The following is a 26,736-nucleotide window of genomic DNA, read 5'->3' on the forward strand; positions in this document are numbered from 1 at the left end:
ACTGGGTCTCTTGGGCCTACGTAAAGATGGTCCTAGCTTTGAAGGCCCATCGAAAGGGCCCATGATCCGAAACGTCCATAGTTCAGAAAAACCCTAAGATCCGGAAATGGGGATCCTTGCTCACCACGCTTAGAAGAATTGGGAGTAGAGTCCCACATTGAAAAGATATGGAAACCAAAAAGGAAAAGTCAACCCTTTATCACTATAAAAGGCCTAATACCCACAGAAATCGAGGTACGCTTTAATTGACCCTCTCTACCGCTCTAAGTAAAAACAGAACAATTCTAACTTGACCGTCGGAGAACCTTTGGCCGGCACCACACCGGTGTTCTCTGAAGGACGTCCGTCGGTTGTTCTTGTCGTGCAGGTTCGGTTCGAGTCGCGAGTACGGTGTGACCCATTGGTGACGATTTTCGACGTCATCAGAGGTAATAAAGCGTGGAGCGGTGTGGAGAATAGGTACGGGAACTTCAATACGGGTGTGGGGAGATAATTGGCTCCCTGTGAAACACAAACCCAGAATTTTAACACCAAAACCGGATGGGGATGGTACTGTCTGGGTGAGTGACTTGATTGATCCATTGAACAGAACGTGGAAAGATGATATGCTTGACCGGCTCTTCTATGACTTTGAAGCAGCTACCATTAAGAATATTCCTCTGTGTCGCTCCATTCAAGAAGATGTCCTGATTTGGCCTTTTAATCCGGACGGAGAATACTCTGTTAAATCGGGGTACAGGTTCTTATTCGAAGCAAACACACTCCAACAGCCGGGACCCTCGAATGCTGAAGCCATGAAACCTCTCTGGAGTAAAGTATGGAGTTTGGAGGTGCCAAATAAGGTTAAAAACCTGATCTGGCGTGCATGCTTAAATTCCTTACCCACTAAAGTGAACCTGGCTCGCCGTAAAATCACCTCTGATGGTTTGCGTGATATCTGCAGAGTGCACCAAGAAGACACGGTCCACGCTCTGTATGGCTGCCCAGTGCTGAGTTCCTTATGGAATCAAACTCCAATATGGAATCATGAAGCACTCAAGGGTAGCAAAAGTTTCGCTGACGTTATGGGTTTTGTTTTTGCAGGTAATAAGGACCCGGAACTATTCTCTCTTGTCATATGGAACCTATGGAATCGCCGCAACAATCTTCGCCTCGGCAAAACAGCTCTGCCCTTAGACAAAATAACAGAGCATGCTCGGGAAAGACAACTCAAAGCTCTCGCACCTTCAGCGAATCCATCTCTGCACCAGGGTCAACATCAGATGACCTGGTCTTCGCCGGAAGCTCAACGATACAAGATAAACTATGACGCGGCAACATTCGTTGAAGACAATACAGCTGGACTGGGAATTGTAATACGGAATAGTGAAGGTCACGCACTGGTCTCACTGACGCAACAAATACCTTTGCCAGCCACTGTGATCGAGACCGAAGCACTTGCAGCACGGAGAGCGACGGAGCTTGCACTGGAACTCGGTCTAGAAGACATCGTTCTGGAAGGCGACAATGAACCTCTGTTTAAAGCTTTGAAAAACAGAGGTAGAAGTTTAGCACAGCATGGTCATCTTATAAATGATATTTTATTCCTCAGTTCCTCTTTTACAACTTTTTCTGTATCCTGGGTACGACGCCAGTGCAATAAGCTGGCCCACTCCCTGGCTCGCAAGGCAAAAGGTCTACCTGTTATGACCGTTTGGATGGGTGACATCCCACCAGACCTTGTATCAGTTTTCCAGGCAGATTTATCTGGCTTGCCTTAATAAAACATCTTTGTCTTCTTTCTCCAAAAAAAAAAAAAAAAAAAAAAAAAAAATTCCTGGTTACCGATTATGCAGGATATATATATATATATATATATATAAAGAGAAAATAACAAAACAATCATCATCTACGCTCTTCTCTCTTCTGGTTACGGCTTTACGCTCTGTCTCATCATCTTCTAGGTTTGTCTCTCTAGCTTTTTCTCTTCCAATCAAACCACAAGAACCCAGACAGCTGCTAAACAAAACCCTACCCACAAGAGAAGAAAAGAGTTACAAATTTTAATTCCAGCCGTTCTCTTCGATTCTCTCGTCACGCGCACCCACAACCTCAACTCAGCGGCGGCGCTTCTTCTCTTCCAATCCAACTCGGCAGCGCCACCCACAATCTTCAGGTTCTCTCTTTACATAGGATTAACGCTGATATGGGTTTATATTATTTCTCTAAACTTTGTGGGTTTATGCTGTTGTAGTTTTGTTTGAGTTTCGGTTCTTATATATGTGACAATTTAATCTTTACACTTTTGAGTTTGGGGATGTTCATACTTGAAACTTGAGAGAGACGTGGGAACCTTATCCATAAGTTGGGATGAGGTTAGATTTGGTTGGGTGGGTGGGGGGACACGATACTATGAACCTATGGACTTAGAGATTATTATTTTTTTCAACCAACTTGGCAGTAAGAACACCAATTTCACCATCAATTATAGATTTATAGTTTTAGTTAATTAGACACTTTTGATAAAGAACACCAACTTCACCAATTTCTGATAATGAGGTGCAAATTTTTATTCCTACTCAGACCCCAAATCACTCTAGTTTGTTGCTGATTCGAGTCTTGGCATCTGTGGTTCTTTTATTAATAGTTCTGTTTGAATTACCTGTAATCTTTCTTTTCCCTGATCTCTTTTGCTTGGTTGTTTGTACGTCTGGGACTTATCCATATCATAAATCTTGCTACAAGGAGAATTACCACCCAAAATGTGATGTTTGCAAGCACTTTGTAAGTATCTCTTGAATGAAAAATATATGTCTTCATTCTGATTTTGCATAACTTTGTTCGAGTTAGGTTATAGTTTCCTAACACGGGCAACTCTCATTCCCTTGGTGCTGATTTTTCCAGTTCATATTACTCTATCTGCAACCATAATTTTTCATTCTAGCTGTGGTTTTCCTTAGTTACTTGTCTGTTGTTTGGGATTTAGCATTTGTGGTTTCAGTACTAGAAGAAAAATGTGGAATTGATGCACTAGGAAGGGCTGCAGAGCTAGTAAAGGGCTTTAAGTTAAGTGGGTTTTTTCTTAATATTGTGTTTGGAATACTTTCCTTGTCCTTTTCCCTCTTGGCCTAATCTATCTTGCTTTGTAATAATCATATTTCTGTTTGCGTTGTACTTGTGTATTTCCAGTTTGAGGGTTCACTACAATGAGGTATGAAATTTGGAGTTATCAAACCTGATATTACCATGTTAGATGTAGTAAAATGTTTAAAATTATATGATCAAATATATATTCAATAAGTAGCATGTGCCCTTGTGATGCATGCATGATACACCAAAAATTTGCTCCCCCGTACTCACTGATATTTTTCATTTCATCATAGTCCATTTTGCTGACTTAAAAATTTATTTCCCGAATCTAAGAATACACATAATGATACGTCACTTGAAATTTTAAAAATTTGGAATTCAAGGCACCCTAGGGTCCTTCCAGATGTTTACATTCAATTTGTTACCCCCAGTGATGCATCCTCTGCTCATCAATATAGGCTTGGCCTTTTTTGTGCCTTTTCACAATAAAAAAAATTCTGTTTTGAGTTCCTTCTTTAAGCCATTCATTAGTGATGCCATATTTTCTGCTCTTGTTAAGAAAGAAGAATAGAAGTTATTATTCAAATAAAGACTCAGCAAAGATGACAGAATAGAGTTTAAATTCATTTAGGAATGGGTGTAAAACACCACATTTACACCATAACACCATCTAATGACAATGGGGTTTGTGAAATGCTCAGCTATGATTGTGTTTGGCATTTTATATTTCTTAGATTGTGACAAGCTAACGTGGCACATTGAGATTGAAGAGTGTAAAATAGAGGTTTACACATCATCCATATTGAAAATGCACTTTATATTAAAACTAGAAAAAAAATTGGTACGGTATTTGCTTAACCTGCTTCTTTATAAACAGTGTCTAATTTTTGTAGGAGAACTAGTCAAAACGTTTGTGATACAAGTTGGCATCAAAATCTAATGCTTTAAACAGAAAATGAACAACGTTCCAAAATGATAGAAAATGCTGGAAAATTCCACTACATGATTATTTTTGGCCACTCGAATGACAGATTTGTCTAAAATGATGATTGAGACAATAGTTTATGATTTAGTGAATTGTTTTGTTTTGTTTTGTTTTTTTATTTTTTTTTAATGAATGGGAGATTGAATGTTTATCTTTAGCTATTTAGTGAAAAATTCTCTTTTTTTTTTAATTATTATTTTTTATTTTATTGAAAGGGAGACTAAATTTTAATCATTCATGATCGCATATGTATGTGTTGTGTGCATGCATGCAATTTAGTGAACTGTCTTTTTTATTGAAAGGGAGACTGAATTTTTATCATTCATGATCACAAATGTATGTGTTGCATGCACACATGCAATGTAGTTGAAAATTAGATTTGTGAAGAATTGGAAAATTAAAGTTGTTGTGGGGCTTTTATGTGGCACCATTCAGAGTAGTGGCACTGCTTGCAGGCTTGTATTAAAAAAATATCGCAAACAGACAACCAATAAAAAAAAATAACTTTATAAAGTTAACGATTTAGGCATTCAGATACATTTTTTTTCTTTTTCCTAAACTATGGTAGTAATTAGTTTTAATTTTTATACTTAAAAAATCTTGAAACCTATATATATATTTTATTTAAAACAATATTTTTATATGAAAAATTAAGTGCCAAGTTGTAACTTGTAAGTCTTCATAATTTGAATTTTTATTGTGTTGTTAAGGAGGAAGGAATGTAATTTTATGGAACAAAATTGCTAAAATTGGTACTTATGTATATAATAATATTAAAAAAAAAAAAAAAAAAAAGAATATGGGGGGTCATTAGCCCCCAACATTCAAGTCTCCCTCCGTCCCTAGTTGATACCATATAGTGTGAAGAAAAAAAAAATGATGCCACAAAATGGGACAAAAGTACAGTTAGATTTCACGTTGGTACTGCATGAATGGAATTGTCAAATATGAGTAAACAATAAGGGTACCAACGAATTTAACAAAAATACAATTTGAAATAATGTTGGTACTACTTTGTGTGAAAATGGAATCATCAAATGTGAGAAAAAAAATAAAGGAACCATTGAATGTGACAAAAATACGACCACATGTGATGTTGGTACTACTTAATATGATAATGGAACTGTCAAATATGAAAAAAAGAAAAAAATAATGGTTCCATCGAATGTGACAAAAGTACGGTTAGATGCATGTTAATACTATTCAATGTGACAATGAAACTATCAAATGTGAGAAAAAAAAATGAGAGTTCCACCAAATGTGACAAAAGTATAGTTAGATGTGATATAGGTACTGCTTAATGTGATAATGAAATTATCAAATATGAGAAAAAAATAAAGAAACCACCGAATATGACAAGATTACAATCACATGTGATGTTAGTATTGCACAATTTGAGGATGAAATTGTCAAATGTGAGAAAAAAGAAGGAACCACTAAATATGACAAAAGTACTGTCAAATGTTATGTTAGCATTGCTAAATATGACAATAGAACCATTAAATGTGAGAAAAAAAAAAAGGGAACCATCAAATGTGATAAAAGAACAGTCACATGTAATGTTATACTGTACAATGTGAAGATAGAATCATCAAATGTGAGAAAAAAAATAAGGCTACCACCAAATGTGACTAAAATACTGTTAAATGTAATGGTAGAACTACACAACGTGAGAAAAAAATAAAGGAACCACCGAATATGATAAGATTACAGTCACATGTGATGTAGGTATTGCACAATTTGAGAATGAAATCGTCAAATGTGAGAAAAGTATTGTCAAATGTGAGAAAAGTATTGTCAAATGTTATGTTAGCATTGCTAAATGTGTCAATAGAACCATCAACTGTGAGAAAAAAATAAGGGAACAATCAAATATGATAAAAGAACAGTCACATGTAATGTTTGTACTGTACAATGTGAAGATGGAACCATCAAATATGAAAAAAAAAAGGGTACCACCAAATGTGACAAAAATACTGTCAAATGTAATAGTGGAACTACACAATGTGAAGATGTAATCATCAAATGTGAGAAAAAAAAATAAGAGAACCATCAAATGTGACAAAAGAACAGTCACATGTGATGTTGGTACTGCATAATATAAGGATGGAACTGTCAAATGTGAGAAAAAAAAAAAAAAAACCACTGAATGTGACTAAAGAACTATCACATGTGATGTTGAAATTGCACAATATGAGAATGGAATTGTCAAATGTGAGAAAAAAAATAAGGGAACTACCAAATGTTAACAAAGAATTGTCATATGTGATATTGAAACTGCACAATGTAAGAATGAAACCGTCAAATGTGAGAAAAAAGTAAGGGAACCATCAAATGTGACAAAAGAACTGTCATATGTGATATATGAACTGCACAATGTGAGGATGAAACCGTCAAATGTGAGGAAAAAAAAAAGAGCTACCAAATGTGATAAAAAAACTGTCATATGTGATGTTGGAATTGCACGATGTGAAGATGGAACCATCAAATATGAGAAAAAAAGTAAAGGAATCACGAAATGTGACAAAAGAATTGTCACATGTGATATATGAATTGCACAATGTGAGGATGAAACCGTCAAATGTGAGAAAAAAAAAGGGAGCTACCGAATGTAATGTTGGAATTATATAATGTAAGAATGAAACCGTCAAATGTGAGAAAAAAGTAAGGGAACCACGAAATGTGACAAAAGAATTGTCACATGTGATATATGAACTGCACAATGTGAGGATGAAACCATCAAATGTGAGAAAAAAAAGGGAGCTACCGAATGTGATGTTGGAATTGTACAATGTAAGAATGAAACCGTCAAATGTGAGAAAAAAGTAAGGGAACCACCAAATGTGACAAAAGAACTGTCGCATGTGATATATGAACTGCACAATGTGAGGATGAAATTGTCAAATGTGAAAAAAAAAGGGAGCTACCGAATGTGACAAAAAAACTGTCACATGTGGTGTTGGAATTACACGATGTGAGGATAAAACCATCAAATATGATAAAAAAGTAAAGGAACCACAAAATGTGACAAAAGAATTGTCACATATGATGTTGGAGCTATATGATGTGAGAATAGAATCGTTAAATGTGAGAAAAATGTAATTTGGTAAAGTAGGTTACCTACTAGTGGGTACCATACCTAGGAATGGCATCGGGTCAAGTTTGGGCCGGGTTTTACTATACCCCGGACCCGATCCGCAAGTTGAAACCCGTGACTTGAAACCGGCCCGTTTAATAAACGGATTTGTTATCCAAGCTCCAGATTCGCCTTGTTGGGCCTCGTGAGCCTTGCGGGCCCCGTCTAGCTAGGCTAGATTTGGGCCTAATTCTCGGCCCAAATCATGGCCCAATCACAATCTATTTTTTCTAAGGCCCAGATGTCAAAAATAGGCCCAATTAGCTTAAAATATGAAGAGGAAAAAAAAAAAAAGAGGAAAAATCTTACACTATGGCATAATTAAGAACCCATGATGCATATACTTATACTGGATTGTCTAGCATATATGGAAACATAAATCAGCTTTTTTTTTTTTTTTTTTTTTTTGGCTCTTCTTTGTTAATATAGATTTTTAACTCATCCAACAAAAAAAAAAAAAAAAAAATACAAATCACAATCCCAAACATAAACAGAAACACAAATCAGCTTGTTTCTTTGGCTCTTCTCTATTAATACAATTTTTTTACTCAAAAAAAAAAAAAAAAAAATACAGATTACAAATAGAAAACACAATCCCATCCTCCGATCATCTCATCTCTCTCAGATCTGATCTAACAATCCTATGCTCCTCCATGACTAGGTGAGGGTTGGTTGAATCAAAATTCCAAAACCAATTTGATTCAACCATTACCATCTCTCTAATGCATAAATGAATCAACATTCCTTTAAACAACAATACAAAATCACATAACCAATTTGTGACATTTCAATCTAAACTGCCAAAACAAGAAAATCAGGCAACATGCAAAAGATGCTTCCAAAACCAATTTGCTTGATTGATTTTCATAAGTGAATGGAAATTGTAAATTTTATTTTATTTTTTTCCTACACTTTCTTGGTAACCAAATAGATAAGAAAAACAAGTAATTGAAAGAAATGGAATTAGAGGAGGCTGAACTTGATCGAGCGGTCTAAGGCTATGATAGGTTTGCGAAATGAGCGGTCGCGATTGAAAGTGATGGAGGGGATGTGGAACAAAGCGCAATTCAAAGGGAAATGCCGGCTCTGGTGACGAAGCAGCGGCATTTTGGTGGTTGGAGGAGTAAAATTAGGGTTTGAGGTTGGGGATGAGTGAGAGTGGGAAAGGAGAAAGTGAGTAGGTAGCTGAGTGATTGTGTGGTGTGAAATGGGATTAGGGTTTTTTTTTTTTTTTTTTTTTTTTTTAATTTTTTTTAAAAACTTATATATATATATATATATATGTGGGAGTATTTTAGTATTTTTAACTTATATATAAACGGGTCAGATCCGGGTCTGGGTTCGGGTCGGGTTTTTGCAAAAACCTGGACCTGACCCGGACTCGCTTCGGGTTTTTTTTTAAACACATACCCGACCCTATAATTTATTGGGTCAGGCCGGGCTGGGTATCCATGAGTCGGATATAAATTGCCATCCCTAACCGTACCCCCTTTTTTTGGTGGGTACGGTAGAATTGCCCCCAAATCACATAAATATTTATATATAAATATATATATATATATATATATTTTTATTTATTTATTTATATGTATGTATGATTGTATATTCTATCTATGTGCATAAACCTCATTTAATTCACTTCCCTCACTATAAATTGACACTTATGTTATCTCAACTAAACAAAACAATCCTATCAAAAAAAAAAAAAAAAATTAATAATAATAAAACAAAACAAATTCACACTTGTGCTAGCCTATCTCATCAAAATTTGGTTGCAGTCAATCCAAAAGCCTTAGGGAAATTGAGGAAAAGGTCATTGAGCTCGAGCTCGTCACATAGATCATTGATTTCCATGACGACGATTTAAGTATCGATGTAGATTTATAAAAACAAAACAAAACAAAACAACCAACTTAAAAAACTATCCATATGCATCAAAGGATAAGGCACCACTTACAAAGGAAAATTTAAAAATCTTGCTAAATACTAAAAACCTTTTTCTCTTCTTTGTCCATGAATGCTTCTCAGATTGATGGTCAAATTTCATTTGAATTTGTTACATAACAAACAAAAAGAAAAAGAAAAAGGCCCAATCTAGTTGAGTGAAGCATTACACAGAGAAATAAGTATTAATTTGAAAAACTATACAATAGTAAGACATTATTATATGCAACAAATTTTGCAAATAGTGTTAGAGTACAAACACAGGAGATGTATTACATCTACAATATTTTCACAATAAATCATAGGTGATAAGTTATTATTGGTTCTAATTTGAATTCATAACTTAGATTACTTTTTTGCCCAGCCATGGCCCCCCAGGCCCACAAAATTTTATTAATTTATACTTTTATGTTGCATAATTAAAAATTTTAATAATTTAACTTCCCTAAAAATACAAATTGCCCCCCTTAAATAAAAGAACAAGACAAAGATATAATATAAATTTTTTATAAAAGTTCTATTCAAATTCATTACTTTTTTGGGAAAAAAAAATACATGAAAGTTCATAAGTGTTTCTAATACGATTAAAAAATAACAAGATTACAAATAGATTGAACAAATTTTATAAAAGCTCCCCCTCAAAATCCATATTTTGTGAGAATAACGCATAAAAATTCTTAACTGTTTCTAATATAACTTTATTTAAGGCACGTGAGTAAAGAAAATTTATTGTTAAATCCAAAATAAAATAATTATTTGGTATGCTTAATAAATATTGTCTCAGGAGTTCTATGTTTTGCATGTCACTTTGAAATATATGTTTAATATTTTTAGTTTTTATAATTTTCTTGAGTACCCAAATATTGTTTTCTTCCATTTCTTGTTATTTTTCTTATTTTTATAGTATATTGTTGATTTTTGGTGTAGGAAAGAGTGAAAAGTCACATAAGATATCAGTTGAAAAGAAAATCAATTTTTTTTTCTTTTAATTTAGAGATTGATTAGAATGATATTTTTTTTTTGAATTCTTTATTAATGTATTTCTTTATTACTTATGGGTCAAATAATATATATAATTTATTTATTTATATTATTAAAGTATATTGTACAGTAGAGCTGCGGGTAATTTTTCTTTTTGAAATAAAACTTCAAAAGTTTAAAGTTTAAACAAAGCAAAGATTATCTCATAATAAGTTAAAAACATATTACAGATAACATATAAACAGTTTATTTAAATTGAATTTTTTAATATAAAATTTATAGATATTTCAATTATTGAATAATATATGACTTATTTAATTTTATAGTTTTTTTTATCAAAACAAATTCAATTTAATATGAAAGATAGTAGCTAAACAAAAATTATAATTGTAGTTGCACGATTTTCCTGGCCCAACTTCAGTTGATCAGGCCTTGGCCCAAAGCGCAACCCACAATAAAAATTTGTAGAGGATGGGTCAAAGAACTTAGTTTCAGTGAACCTATTCAGTCTAATACATGGGCAGTATTGTATACAAAAAGAAATAAAAACACAAGAATGGATCTTTTTCCTCTGATTCTATTTCTTCAGTTTCTAATACCGTTCTCCCCCCTTTCTTTGAGGGACTCCACTACATTATATAGTTCCCTTCTTTTCATCTCAACCTTACACCTGTTGATCATCTAAGCATCCACTTGAGCACCTGTCCCATCAGACGCCCTTATCAGTCCCTTCGTGAGTTGCAGAGGCCAAGGCGGTACTGTTCAGGTGTCTTTTCCTCATTAATGTGGCCAAGAGGGTGGTTGGGGCGCAATTAATGTGGTGGTAGCCTTCCATGAGATATTTTGGATTTAATTCTTTTTATATGTTGTGAAGATGAGCTGAAATGGTTGGGGAAAGTTCCCCGTCTGGGCTTCATGATGTCCGAGGAGGAGTTACTCCTCGGACAGGTTTCCTCGGCGCTATTGGGATTGAGTAACGCTTCATATGAGGCTTCTTTTCGGCCAGGACGCTCCTCGGCTGGGCCTGCGTTTGGATTAGCCCATCGTTTTTGGGCCGGGCCCCACAATAGCCCCTCAAAACTCCGGTTTTTACCTCCCTCCGAGGAGAAAAGCGGGGTTTTGATGTTTGCGAGAGGGTGGAAATAAGGAGATCGTGGGGCGCGCGTGCGGACCGTTACTTTTGACGCGCTACAATTTACGAGGCGCGGCCATTAACTTCTGGAGGCGTTATGTTCCCTTCATCCAACGGCTTGGCATGGATCGAACGGCCATCGTTTCTTCCCGTATTTTTAGGCAGGGATGATCTTTTCTCTCTCCTCCCGGCTATATAAGACGTCAGAGGGGTTCAGTTCCTTCTTTCATCTGCATTTCACAAACCTCAAAGGACTCCAGAGAACTCCATCGAATCCCAGAGATATACGAACACTTGCGTCCGTTACGCCGCCGTAGCCGTCTTTGTGAAGCGTTTCGTCCAAGAGAGATTTCCAGGCGTCCCATTGAGCGTTTTGTGAAGGTACCAGTACATTTCGTTTTTCTCACCGTTTCAATTCCCTCCTCGGACTTTGCTTTTCTTCTTGGTCTCTACTTTCATTTCCCCCTTTCAGTTCAGATGGGTAGATTCGAAAAATTAGTAAAAACTCCAGCCGTTATGGAGGCCTTTAGGGCTAAATACCACATTCCCCCTGGGGTTGGGCTGCGGTACTGTCCTTTGGAAGGAGTATTGACAGATAGAGTTGAGGGAGAAGTCGTTATCCCCATGATTGCTTTCATAGAGGGAGGGATGACACTTCCCATGCGTAGGATCACAAGGGAATACCTGTTCAACCATAGGTTGACGCCGTATCAGTGTGCCCCGAATATGTTCAAGATACTAGGCTGTGTAGATGTCTTAGACGAACGGATGAATCTAGGCCTTACTTAGCACGATGTGGCTTATCTGTACGAATGTCACCGCCTCGGGGATGATGGGTATTATCTTAAATCCCGGAACGAGGACGTTAGGTTGATCTCTTGTCTCCCAGTTTCCAATAAGACCGTGAAGAATGACTTCCTCATTGCTTCTAGGGAGTGGTTCGACGGTATTCATTGTCCAACTCGGGCAGGAAACCCAGGTGCGGCGCTTTTAGGATTGGTCCTTTTTGGGAAAGGATTTAGTGTTGAGGGGTTATTTTTCTTGCTTTCTTTGCAATTGGAAAATTTCATGGTCTAACCTCATTTTTCTTGGTTTGTTTGCAGACAAAATTCACGTTGCTCCTCGGATAAACTTTGTGAACGTGACAGCGTTGAACTATCTCCTTAGGTCGGAGATTTACGTCGCCGAGGACGGACAGTTGCGTGCGGCCCATCTGGTTCTGGGTTATCAACCTCTGAGCAGCGCTTTTCAGGCAGTCGGTCACGCTATAAGGGCTGGCAGTCCGAGGCTGGCTAGAATTGACGTGTCCCAGGACGGATTCCTAGCTGACCATGATTTGCCACCAGTTGTGTTGCCAGGTGTCAGAAATTCCTACTTAGCAGAGCAGTTACCCCCAGTAAACGAGCCTGGCGCTGCTGTTTTGGTTGAAGAACAGGCTGAGTCATCTCGTCTTTCCCTTGAGGAAGAGATAGATAAGTTTTACTTCGAGGAGGAAATTCAGCAAAACCCCTTGGTGGAGTTTTCTAACCCCGAAGTAGAGCAGGACCAACATTCCGCAGTTGGTATTCCCTCAATCGTTATCTGCTCGGACGATACTTCAGACGAAGAGGTAGAGCCCATGGCAGGAAAGGGAAAGACTCTAAAGGAGCTGATGTCCTCCCGAGGGAAAGGTCAGTCATCAAAGGTTCAGTCATCGAAGGGACCAAGTCCATCAAAGGTCAAAACCCTTCCCCCTGTGGTCCCTCAGGGCGTCTCGGACCCTGGCCTTAAGGTTAATCCGGACCTGAAGAAGAAGAGGCCGGTCGACACTCCTGAGGAAGGTGAGGTGATTGCCCAGCCGACCAAGCAGCAAAAGACCACGCGGGCGCCAAGGAGCAGAAGGGGTAACTCCTCGGAGAGCCGAGATGAGGAGAACCTTGCTGAAGTGCGCGCTGCCCCTCGTGCATGGAACCCCAAGTTGGAACTGGATGGGGTGGCCATCCTTTCCAATGCTTCGGTCCGAGAGTATAACCGAGGCCGAGCAGGGTACGTGGCTGACGCCTTAGAGCAACCCCTACTCCTTCCTCGGGACATGGAGGCCTATAGGCGGTTTTCTCAGCATGAGCTCTTCCTATCCCTAAAAAGGGATCTCGCGTTGGTAAGTAATCCTTTTACTGTTTTATTAATTTACTTATCCCTGTTAGATTTCTTTAACACTCTTATCTCGTTCGCAGATTACTCAGCAGGTGTTCGTGGCTGATGAGTTTTGCCGCGATAGCTGTAGTTGGGTTGAGGCTGAGACCCAGGCTCGGGCGGAGATGGAGAAAGCCTTGGGGTCCCTCAAGCACGAGCACCTTAAACTCACGGACGAGTTCAAGGTGTTGGAGAACCGGCGCAAAAGTGCAGAGGCTGGTTTAAAGAGTGCCGAGACCCAGGCGGAGGACCAGCGCAAAGAGCTGTACACGACGCAGCTTAACCTCGTCACCGAGAGGCAGGCAGTGCAGGATCTCAAGACTGCCCTTCAAAAAGTTGAGGAGGAGCTGAGGCAGGCCAAAGAGGAGGCCCAGCTGATCCGAGAGGCTGCTGAGGCAGAGAAGAATGCTGCTCGCCAGCTCGGGGCTGAAGAGACGGAAGCCAGGCTATCCGAGGAGATCCCCGAGGTGTGCAGGGATTACTGCAGTATTTCATGGGCTCATGCCCTCGATGCTGCAGGAGTTTCTCCGGATTTGGCACTAAGATTGCCCGAGAGCATCTTCTATCCTCCGGAGATCCGAGATATTCCTGATGATGCCCAAGTCGCCTCAGAGCAAGACCTGGCGGTGCTTGATGCCGTCCTCGTGCCTGATATGGCGAAGGATCCCGCCACAGACTCTACCATCGAGGTTCCTCCTCCTCAGCCCGAGCAAACAGAAGATCCTTCCGCTAAGGCTTAGCCTTTTAGGCTTTTGATTTTTGTACTCTTTTTTCTTTTTTAATGAGAGTCGTCTTATTTTTCTATTCTTTTGTAAGGACCTCTCTTTCTAATGTACTCGGAATATTGATATAAAATGTTAGTTTTGCTTACTATGGATGTATGTCAGTAGCGCTCTTTAAACATTTGCACGATGTAGATACAGGTAAACGGTCAAAATAAAAATGGGTTTTTAGGCTGCGCATTTGAGGGTCGCGATGGTGCTGGACTGTGCGCATGCATAAAAATGATTTCCTTTCAGTAATAATCTCCCAATCTATCATAAATAATAATTTCCCCTAAGTCTGTGGTCCGAGGAGCCATGCAGGACTTAGGTTCTGTTTAAAACTTATGGTTTCTCTTTCGTGCGTTTGGTTTCCCCATAGGCTTGAGTCCGAAGACCATGCAAGGCCTTGGTTCTGTCCAAAACTTATGATTTTTCTTTCGTGCGTTTGGTTTCCCCATAGGCTTGAGTCCGAGGACCATGCAAGGCCTTGGTTCTGTCCAAAACTTATGATTTTTCTTTCGTGCGTTTGGTTTCCCCATAGGCTTGAGTCCGAGGACCATGCAAGGCCTTGGTTCTGTCCAAAACTTATGATTTTTCTTTCGTGCGTTTGGTTTCCCCATAGGCTTGAGTCCGAGGACCATGCAAGGCCTTGGTTCTGTCCAAAACTTAGGAATAGTCGCCTTAAGTATTAATTTCCCCTAAGTCTGTGGTCCGAGGAGCCATGCAGAACTTAGGTTCTGTTTAAAACTTATAAATGGTTGGCTTAAGTATTAATTTCCCCTAAGTCTGTGGTCCGAGGAACCATGCAGGATTTAGGTTCTGTTTAAAACTTATAAATAGTTGTTAGTGGAACAGCAAGCAGCGGACAGTCATGAAAGAAAACATATGCTAAACCATTCTCATTAATAACAATATCTTCTGAGATTATTTACATTCCATGGTCGAGGTACTGCTTTTTCATCCAAATCTTCTAGGTAGTAGGCGCCTATTCCGGCCACGGATGTGACACGGTATGGTCCATCCCAATTGGGCCCTAACTTGCCCTAAGAGGGGTTTTTTGCGTTGCCAAGAATCTTTCTCATCACGAGATCACCTGGACTCAGAGGCCGCAGTTTGACATTAGCATCATACCCCTGTCTCAGCTTCTGGTGATAATAGGCCATATGAATCATCGCTTTTTCCCTTCTTTCTTCAGCTAGGTCCAGACTCCGTTCCAATAACTCGTCGTTATCGTTTGGGGTAAACAATTTAGACCTTAGCGTGGGAAAGTTGTTCTCGATCGGGAGCACGGCCTCAGCCCCATAAGTCATCGAGAAGGGGGTCTCACCGGTCGATCGTCGTGGTGTCGTCCGATAAGTCCATAAGACGTGGGGGAGTTTTTCCACCCATCTCCCCTTTGCCTCGTCCAGTCTCTTCTTCAGTCTGTTCACTATGACCTTGTTCACGGCCTCGACTTGCCCATTTCCTTGAGGGTAGGCGGGGGTGGAATATCGGTTAATGATTCCAAATTCGCGGCAGTACTCCCTAAAGTTCTTACTGTCGAACTGCAGACCATTGTCGGAAATGAGTGTACGCGGAGTCCCGAAGCGGGTGATGATGTTCTTCCAGATGAATTTTTGGGCGTCCACGTCCCTAAAGTTGGCCAAGGGTTCAGCTTCCACCCATTTAGTGAAGTAATCAGTTCCGACTATTATGTATCGCTTGTTCCCTGCAGCTTTGGGGAAAGGTCCGACTATATCAAGGCCCCATTGTGCGAAACGGCCATGGGCTAGAGAGGGGGTTGAGAACCCCTCCGAGTTGGTGGATATTCGGGGCGAATCTTTGGCACTGGTCGCACTTCTTAGCGTATTCTTGGGCCTCTCTTTGCATGTTCGGCCACCAGTACCCTTGGGTGAGTGCCCTGTGCGCCAACGATCTTCCTCTGGTGTGGCTTCCGCAAATCCCCTCGTGTAACTCCTCAAGTAAAGACTCAGACTCTTCTGGATGTATGCAGAGTAGGTACGGCCCAGAGTAAGAGCGTCGATATAGTTTGTGGTCTTCTGATAGCCAGAACCGAGGAGCATTCCTGCGTATCTTCTCGGCTTCCAGTTTTTCCTCCGGTAAGATGTCGTTTTGGAGGAAACTCTTTATGGGGTCCATCCAGCTAGGACTTTTTCTGATCTGGTGGACTTGAGTCGGGTTTCTGCAGATGGGACTTGCCTGCGATAGATCTTCAACAAGGATCATTCGCGGCAGATTATGCGCCGAGGACGTGGCGAGAGTAGCCAGCGAGTCTGCATGGGTGTTTACGCTCCTGGAAATGTGCGTCAGACTGAAGGATTCAAAACTCGTCTGTAGCCGTTTGACTTGTCCCAGATAGTCTTACATCCTAGCGTCTCGAGCTTCAAGCTCGCCCATCACTTGTCCGACCACTAATCTGGAGTCCGAGAATGCTTCTATCTTTCTTCCATCCAATTTCTGGACCATCGCCATCCCTTGGAGTAAGGCTTCGTACTCGGCTTCATGCTTCGTACTCGGCTTCATTGTTCGTAGCCGAGAATCCGAGTCTTAACGATTTTTCAATGGCAGCGCCGTCCGGCGATACTAGAACTATCCCAACTCCTGATCCTCTCTGGTTGGACGCGCCATCCACGTAGACCTTCCAATGCACGGTCTCCCCGGCTGAAACTGCGCCAACCAGTTTTCCACCCAGGTCTTTCTTCTCGGTCATTGTTTCTATAGAGGGCTCAGCAAACTCCGCTACCAAGTCTGCGAGGACCTGTCCTTTGACGGAGGGTCTGGGTATATATTTAATATCAAAGGCCCCTAAAAGAGCACTCCACATGGCGATCCTTCCTGTGTAGTCAGCGCTTCGAAGAACGGCTCGAAGGGGAAGCTGAGTCAGAACGATGACCGTATGCGCCTGAAAGTAATGAGGAAGCTTCCGGGTTGCATGCACTATCGCCAGAATTGCCTTTTCTAAAGGTGGGTATCGCACCTCGGCCTCATGTAGTGATTTGCTCACATAGTACACCGGTCGCTGCACCCCATTATCATCCCGAATAAGTACCAAGCTTACAGCGTGGGGAGCTACGGCGATGTAGGCAAACAGCACCTCATCTGCCTCAGGACTGGACATGATGGGTGATCGGGACAGGTAGTCCTTAAGTTGCTGGAAAGCCTGAACACAATCCTCCGACCATTCGAACTCTCTCCACTTGTTTATCAGGAGGTAAAAAGGCCGACATCGATCCGCCGACCGCGATATGAACCGGTTTAATGCCGCAATCATGCCAGTGAGCTTCTGCACCTCCTTCGGGTTCCGAGGAGTCTGTAGGCTGTTAATGGCTTTGATTTGGTCGGGACTTACTTCTATTCCCCTGTGGGTGACCATGTACCCTAGGAATTTCCCAAACCCGACCCCGAATGAACATTTGGAGGCATTCAGCCGCAACCGATGCTCCCTTAAGATAGCGAAGACTATTCCGAGGTCTTTCACGTGCTCGGACACCCTTTTACTCTTCACAACTATATCGTCTATGTAAACCTCAATGATCTTGCCTAGCTGTGGCTCGAACATCCGAGTCATCATCCTTTGGTAGGTTGAACCCGCGTTCTTTAGCCCGAACGGCATCACCTTATAATGATAATTTCCGATGGGCGTCATGAAAGCCGTTTTCTCTTGGTCCTCTAGCGCAAGGGGTATCTGATGATAGCCTTGGAAGGCGTCCAGGAAACTCATTCGAGGGTGCCCCACGGTTGCATCCACCAATCGATCGATTTTGGGTAGGGGGAATGGGTCCTTGGGGCACGCCTTGTTCAGGTCCGTGAAGTCCACGCAGACCCTCCACTTCCCCGTCTTCTTCCTTACCACCACTGTATTTGCCAACCACTCGGGGTAAAAGACTTCCTTGATAGCCCCTGCTCTTTTCAATTTTGCCACTTCGTCTCTTACGGCACTAGCGTGTTCCTTTGAAGGGCGTCGGGGTGGCTGCTTCCTCGGAATGGAAGAGGGGTTGACGTTCAGGTGATGACAGATGAGGCTAGGATCAACTCCCGGGGCATCGTAGGCGTCCCATGCGAATACGTCGACATTTTCTCTGAGGAATCTGACTAGTTCCTCCTTTTCTTGAGAAGGCAATTCAGTGCCGACCTGAAAGAACTTCTCCGGGTCATCTTTGACAGCAATCTTATCTAAACCTTCACACCTTATCTCCTCGGCCAGCCCATCGTCTTGTCTTGCCGAGGAGGCTGGTTGCTATAAGCTCTCTGGGGCCGAGGACTCGACTAAGGGCCGATGTAAGATGGCGGCCACCATACACTTCCTGGCCACGGCCTGATCTCCTCGGATCTCTTCCACTTGTCCTCTGGATGGGTATTTTACTTTTTGATGAAGTGTGGAGGTCACGGCCCCTAGGGAGTGGATCCATGGCCTTGCAACTATCGCGGTGTAGGGTGAATAAGCGTCGACCACGATAAAATTCACCTCCACCACTTCCGCCCCAGTCTGTACGGGCAGTCGGATTTGCCCCTTTGGCGTAACAATCCTTCCCTCAAAGCTGAGAAGGGGGGAGTCATAAGCTGCCAAATCTTCCGACTTCAAGTTCAGCCCCTTGTATAGGTCAGGGTACATTATCTCCACCGCACTTCCCGAGTCTACTAACACCCTTTTCACATCGAAGCCCCCAATCCGCAATGTGACTACCAAGGCATCATCGTGAGGTTGAATAGTTCCTCTCTTATCCTCATCCGAGAATCCCAGTATCAAGGAGCTTCCCTTTTTTGGCCTTTTGGGCTCCCTTTACCTGCCCTCGGAGGGGAGCCGATCAACAGCTAATACCCTGGGGATGGGTGGCCCTGTTCTTCCTGGTGCAACGAGGATGACATGTATCGTCCCGGTGGGGGGTCTTAAAGACACGTCCCCTCGAGGTTCTTGTGCTGTTTGGCTAGGATGGCCGCTCGATGGGTGCAGCAGGTGACGCAACTTTCCTTCTCGGACCAATTGGTCTAGGTGGTTCCACAGATTCCTGCTGTCCTCAGTAATATGCCCATGGTCTTGATGATAGTGGCAGTACAGGTTCTGGTTACGTTTGGAAGGATCTCCAGCCATCTTTCCCGGCCACCTGAAATAGGGTTCATCCCTCACTTTCTCCAGTACCTGTTGTACTGGCTCTCTGAACACGGCGTTCACTGTTTGCGGGTTGCTCTGCCCAGCCTGTCGCAGAAAGTCTCTCCTCGGCTGACCATGATTGTGACGTTCTGACCTGACATCATTTGCTTTGGGGTGGATGACCTTCTCCTTTCCCCTCCCTTGCAGCTGATCTTCCTCTACTCTTTTGTACTTGTCGATCCTATCCATTAACTGTTGGACGTTAGTAACTGGTTTTCCGGTGAGGGATTTCCTTAAGCTATGCTCGGTGGGGAGACCACTTTTGAACGTGCTGATAGCAACATTATCATGGTTGTCATCTAAATCATTATACACCTCCCAATACCTATCCGAGTATGCTTTCAGGGTCTCTCCTTCGTGCATGGATAAGGATAGTAGCGAACTGAGAGGTCGAGGGACTCTGGTGTTTGTAATAAAACGGGAGCAAAAAGCTTGAGTGAGCTGCTTGTAGGAGCCTACGGAGTTGGTCTTCAGGCTGTTGAACCACCTCATTGCCATCGATCCCAAGCTGGATGGGAAAATCTTGCACATTAGGGCTTCGTTTTGCGAATAGATCGCCATTTTTTGGTTAAACTGACTCACGTGCTCTACCGGGTCTGTTCTGCCGCTATAGAGGGCGAACACCGATTGGTTGAAGCGTCTTGGCAGCTTAGCCCCTTCGATTCTATTCGTGAAGGGTGACCTCGAGACCTGATCCAGCGCCTTCTTCATGGCGTCGTTCCCCGAACCTTTGCTGGATGGGCTCTCATACTTCCGTACTGGGCGTGGTTCCTTTTCGTAAGAAAAGGTTTCACTCGGGGGGGTCCTTGACCTTTGTCTGTAACTCACGTCCTCCGCATTAGAAGACTCGCCTGAGTCAGAGGGAGATCGTCTTCGCTGTACACGTCGTAACTTCCTTTTTAGGTCATCTATCTCTCGCTGCATGGCCTGGTGACTATTTCGCCTCTGAGACACGTGACTTCCTGTCTGATTGTGACTCTGGCTCGTCCGGATAGTATGCACACTTCCCTCACGATTCCCCCTGCCGCCTGGGTTGGTTGGGTTATTCTGCCTTTGGGACTCGGCGGGTTGTGTTCGTTGGGAGTCAGCTTGGTGAGGATCCTTCTGGTGCGGGCCTAGCTCTGCCATGCTCGACCGTTGTACTAGCTGATGCCTTAGTTCTTCCCACAGACGGCGCCAATTGTAGTTGCACGATTTTCCTGGCCCAACTTCAGTTGATCAGGCCTTGGCCCAAAGCGCAACCCACAATAAAAATTTGTAGAGGATGGGTCAAAGAACTTAGCTTCAGTGAACCTATTCAGTCTAATGCATGGGCAGTATTGTATACAAAAAGAAATAAAAACACAAGAATGGATCTTTTTCCTCTGATTCTATTTCTTCAGTTTCTAATACCGTTCTCCCCCCTTTCTTTGAGGGACTTCACTACATTATATAGTTCCCTTCTTTTCATCTCAACCTTACACCTGTTGATCATCTAAGCATCCACTTGAGCACCTGTCCCATCAGACGCCCTCATCAGTCCCTTCGTGAGTTGCAGAGGCCAAGGCGGTACTGTTCAGGTGTCTTTTCCTCATTAATGCGGCCAAGAGGGTGGTTGGGGCGCAATTAATGTGGTGGTAGCCTTCCATGAGATATTTTGGATTTAATTCTTTTTATATGTTGTGAAGATGAGCTGAAATGGCTGGGGAAAGTTCCCCGTCTGGGCTTTATGATGTCCGAGGAGGAGTTACTCCTCGGACAGGTTTCCTCGGCGCTATTGGGATTGAGTAACGCTTCATATGAGGCTTCTCTTCGGCCAGGACGCTCCTCGGCTGGGCCTGCGTTTGGATTAGCCCATCGTTTTTGGGCCGGGCCCCACAATAATATTAAAAAAATTAAAAAGAAGAAATTAGTTTAGTTATCTTTTGCAAAATATGAAAACTTTACTCACATTATGTATGAACGTGTGTATCTATAGATATATGTGTGTGTGTGATTTGAGTTTTATACAACTTCATTTTGGTCTTAGATCGAGGTCAGCCCCAAGGAAAGAATTCTAGTTCTATACCTACCTTTTCCTTTTTGCCTTTGCTTTTATTTTCAAAAAGCCTTAAAAAGGATGTTATAAAATTGTAGATCTTTTTTAAGACAAACAAAGTTTGGCACATTTGTTAAAGGGTATTGTGAGAATATATCAAATTAATTAACACTGCAGAAGATTTATTTATTTATTTCTTGATCACGTTAGAAGAATTAGAAATATTTTCGATGAGCTAGCTAGGTCAATATTGGATGAAGAAGGGGAGAGAAAGTAAGTGTTTTTTATCATAAAAGAATCAAACACAGATGGGAGAGATGAGAGCGAAAGTAAGTTTTAAGTCCTGATTACTTAAAAAATAATTAAAAATGGATATAAATTGAGAGAAAGGGTCGAGGATTGTTTGGTGTGGATGGCATTGAACAATAAAAACACAATCCACTTACGGATACAACTAACTTATTAATTTATGCAATTGTGAATGGACAATATAAAATGGTAAGTAACTTATTGATTTATGCAATTGTGAGTGGACAATGTAAAGAAGTGGGTCTTACAAAGCAGAAAACGTCAACCACTCTTAAATCTTAATTACACAAGTTAGCAAGTATGCTCATTCTGATAAAAAAAATTCAAAAATTAAATAACGTGATCCCTAACAAAAATTTCTACTTAAGAATTAGGTATACAAACTAAAAATCCTATATATTTTTTTTTAAAAAGTATACAAAAAACCTGTACAACTAAAAACACATTACATATACATAGAACAACTTAGAACTCAAGGAAGGACTACCCTAAAACTATTCAAAGCACCAGAAATCAACATACATGTTTCAAATGCATACAGCTCCAAACCATTCAAAGCACCATTCAAAGGACTACCCTAAAACTATTCAAAGCACCAGAAATCAACATACATGTTTCAAATGCATACAGCTCCAAACCATTCAAAGCACCATTCAAAGGACTACCCTAAAACCATTCAAATGCACCAGAAATCTACAAGCTTGGCTTATTTTTTATTTATTTTTTGATCAACTGCAAAGGAATTTTATTGAGAAGGAAACAGATCAATTACAAAATATTGGCTTGCTCCAACAATATGACATTACAAAAGGATTGAGGAGCAGAACCTATACCAAAGGAGTTTAGCTAGTCTGTTACATAGTGACCAAGATGCTAAGGTGTGGGCCGCAACATTAGCTTCTCTAGGAATCCAACTAAATCTGCAGTTTGGTATTTATTTTTCCATCAATTCTTCTTCCATGAATGAATCAGCATTGAATCATGCAGCTAGAAATTAAAAGCACCAGAAATTAACACACTTGTTTCAAATGCATACAGGATATAGCTCCAAACCTCCAAGCTTGGCTTATTTTTCCATCAATTCTTCTTCCATGAATGAATCATCATTGAATCATATAGCGTTTTAAGAGTCTGGACTTAATCAACCATATTGCAATGAATAAGAAAAAGAGAAGCAGGCTAACATAAATAAAAGGAAAATAAGACCAAATAGGATTTGGGATTATGACTGTCAATGAAGCAAAATAGCAAAAAGAGAGGGAGAAAAAGGCTATGCGGAGTATATCATACTCAAATGGAATGAGGAGAAGAATTGTTACGTATGAGAACATAAATGTCACAGAATTTGAAGCTAAGAACAACCAAAAGGGAAGAAGCCTAAGGCCAATGGGAGTCCCTGCAATCATGGCATGGGACTTATGGATTCCATGTTTACTGGAGCGATCTTCTTGCCAAATTCCCCCAGGAAGGTTGAGTACTCCTTCATAGGTCACTGTTATAAGCAGTGTACAAACCACCAGAAGTGCATTGCGTTTGTCCTCTGATATCATCCCCCATTCACGAGAGCAGCGTATTAGTGATTCCTCAAGAGATGAGACTATGGAACGTAGGTAACGTGAATAATTATAATCAGGAAGAGATGAATTAGCTAACAAAGCTCCAGCATGCTGTAGCATAACCCTGATCTCGTTGTTGTTTTCTACCTGTGTTTGTTCTGCCAAGATGTCACCTGCTGTATGACCCATTAAATTCTTTGCGTTTATATCAACACCAGATTTTAATAACAACCTCACAGCCTGCATAATTTGATCAATGTAAATTAGTCGAGCCTTGAACCTGTCCCTTATGATAAACCAAATGTGCATAAGCTTCTTTTTTGAAATAAAAAATTAAAATTATGATTAAAGAAGGAAAACAAAGATCATGATGTTTCAATTATTAACAATTCGCAAGTTCATCAAAAAAAAAAAAAAAAAAAAAAAAAAAACAATTCTCAAAGCCAGTGAATCATAAAAAGATTGTGGATTTTTGGCATGTTTTGAACATTTAATTCTTAACTATATGATCATGCATGCAGTTGAGCAGGAGGATTCTTTCTAATATTTCATGATTCAAATAAAATGTTGCTAATTTAAGTGTGTACAAATTGTCATGTCATTTAAAATTTTAAATAACATAATAGTCTATACCATGTTTGATATAAAAAATAAAATCATAATCATGAAATGAATTCTCTTCATTCCTAGCAAAATGAAGATCATATTCCTTGATGTCAGAACACAAGCTTTACGATATTTCTTTAGTACGTAAATAATTGAGGAATGGAGAGAGCTTACCTCGGGTTGATTCTTGGATATTGCAATGTGCAACACAATGTTGCCTTCCTCGTTCTTCCAATTCAAGATTTTCCTCTCCCAAAATATGGAATTCTTAGAGCTTTTGTGTCTAATCCATTCCACCAAGAATTTAAAAGCCTCCAACTTATTATATTTCAAAGCTATATGCAAAACAGTCTCATTTCGAGTTGTCACATCTTCAATAGAATCGGGACAGACTGATAAAAATTCAGCCAATAGATCAAGTTGATCATCTACTACTACTACATAATGCAAAGGAGTGATACCCTCTTTTCCTTTGGTACGGACAAGGTCTCCATCGACTTGTAGAAGACGACTCACCATTTCGGTATGCTTATGTAGTAATGCAAGGTGAATGGGGCTAAACCCTTCTAGATTTGGCTTTCTAGCAAAAGAGGGTTTTAATCTCATCATTTCCATGACAAAAGGTATGTGCCCATTACACGCAGCTATGTGTAAAGGAGTATCAAAAAAAGGAAAATGATCAATGTGGTCCAAAAGACATGCATCCTCTTGAATCAACATGTACAGTGTGTCAACATCACCACATTGAGCAACTTCTTTCAGCCTCTCAATTCTCTCACCCATCCTAGAGAACGTGAATATAGATATAAAGGTAGGGATTTCCTCAATAGTATAACTTTAGAGAGTGGAAATTAATGGTTATGGGCTACAGCAGCAAGCTGGAGTGAAGAAAATGGAGTAATTGAGGAGATTAATGTAACCTGCTATAGCTAACACCGTCTCTTTTTATAGCGCCTAAAGACTTGAGGAAAATGATCATGTATGGCGGCAGAGTCATCTAAGAAGGATAAGGAACCTACCAACCTTAGTTTCTTTTTTTGGGAAATAAAGTTGTTGATGTATCTTTAAAAAAAGACACGTTAAAGTCAAATTTGTTATATTTGGCAACTCCTTTGAAGAATTTAGCTTTGACTTCTTTTGCCAACGGTTAACTTTGAATAATCAGCAGTTTTTTTTTTTTTTTTTTCTTTAGGTTTGGGAACAATTTATCTAATTTTTTTTTTATCAAAAATTTGTTGTTGAAAGTACCATAGAAAAAAGAAAAAAAAAAAAAAATTAAGGCAAACCACATTTTCATCATTACATTTTCACGCGATTTTCACATTGGTCCTTATCTTTTATTTTCACCGCTTTTAATCTCTATTTAGAAAAACACCATCCATTTTAGTTCTTTCTGTCAGTACCCTAATAGCAAAGTTCTACATGGCAGACGAAAATATTAAAATAATAATAAAAAATTTTATTTTGGCATTAAAAAATGCTATGTTAGCATCTAAATTTAAAAATTAATTTATTAATTTAACTAAATAAAAAAATTAAAAACAGAAATAAAAACCAAAAATCACATTAATTGAGATTTAAGTGTATCTTAAACAAGAACAACATGAACACAAACCCGAATCTAAGAACACAAAATTAAAATCCAAAAATCATAAACCTAGAAAATAAGAACAAAAAATTAAACTACAGATCTACATCAAATTAAACATACTTAGATCTGGCTTTGTAGTGGGGGCTTCTTCTTTTACTGTTGAAATCCAAGGGGGACTTTGTTGGGACTTTCTGACTAAACATTGAGCGCCGGGCTCTGCATTTTTGGGTTCTTAGATCGAAACCTCGCAGACCCTCTTTGTTATTTCTTTCTTAGCTCTCTGATTTGTGTTTCTGAAGCTCAAAAATCTTAACTTTCTGAAGAAATTTCTAGGTTTTTGCTTTCCACACTTTACCTTCTCTGCAAATCCTATCATTTCAGTTAGTTTTTTTGGTCTTTGCGTCCTAGGGTTTCTTTATTTACCAATGCTACTTCTTTTCTGGTTTCTAGTAGTTTCCACTTAAACATTTATTGGTTTTTCGGAGCTACAAATCTAGCCTTATAGAAAAAGTTGGCCTTTTGCCTTTGTTTTCTTCTGTTTTTGGAATTTCTTGGGTTGTGTAAGCGTTTAGGTTAGCTTGTTCGTTTCAAAGTCTGAGTCTTTGAAGCTCAGTATGAGTGATTTCAGGCTCTATTTTCTTCTGTGTCGGCACTAATTTCCCATGGCTCTGTTGGGTCTTCGAGTTTCTTAGAACTACTAGCAAGCAATGCTAGCATTGTTGAGAATGAAACGCCAACTCAGTTTGTTGTTGTTGTTGTTGCTGTTGCTGGCTGTAATCAACAGTAAAAGAAGAAGCCCCCACTACAAAGCGAGATCTAAGTATGTTTAATTTGATATTCTTATTTTCTGGGTTTGTGATTTTTAGATTTTAATTTTGTGTTTTTAAATCTGGGTTTGTGTTCTTGTTCAAGACACACTTAAATCTCAATTAATGTGATTTTTGGTTTTTATTTCTGTTTTTAATTTTTTTATTTAGTTAAAATTAATAATTTTTTTTTTTTAAATTTAGATACTGATATGACATTTTTTAATGCCAAAATAAAGTTTTTTATTATTATTTCAATAGTTCCGTCTGCCACGTAAGACTTTGCCATTAGGGCATTGACTGAAAAGACTAAAATGGATGACATTTTTCTAAATAGGGACTAAACGTAGTGAAAATAAAAGATAGAGATCAAAGTGGGAGTCATGTGAAAATGTAGGGATGAAAATGTGGTTTTCACCCAAAATTAAATGAAGTAAATAAGTGACTCATACGAAACTCATAAATAATAGGAAAAATAAGCAAAAGTTAAATAAAATAAATATGTGAACCTGAGACCGG

At 40.1% G+C, this 26,736-nt stretch overlaps 1 protein-coding gene across 1 annotated transcript; it reads right to left on the reverse strand.

Moving 5' to 3' along the window:
• Positions 1–22,880: 22,880 nt before the first annotated feature.
• Positions 22,881–24,339, reverse strand: LOC126696372 (ankyrin repeat-containing protein BDA1-like). Its single transcript, XM_050393127.1, has 3 exons — positions 23,995–24,339; positions 22,978–23,454; positions 22,881–22,886 (listed from the first exon to the last, which is right to left on the reverse strand). Exons 1-3 carry the CDS (start codon positions 24,337–24,339, stop codon positions 22,881–22,883), a joined length of 828 nt encoding a protein of 275 aa, XP_050249084.1.
• Between the last annotated feature and the right edge of the window lie 2,397 nt (positions 24,340–26,736).

The sequence above is a fragment of the Quercus robur genome, chromosome 8 (assembly GCF_932294415.1).
Source record: "Quercus robur chromosome 8, dhQueRobu3.1, whole genome shotgun sequence".
NCBI lineage: Eukaryota > Viridiplantae > Streptophyta > Magnoliopsida > Fagales > Fagaceae > Quercus > Quercus robur.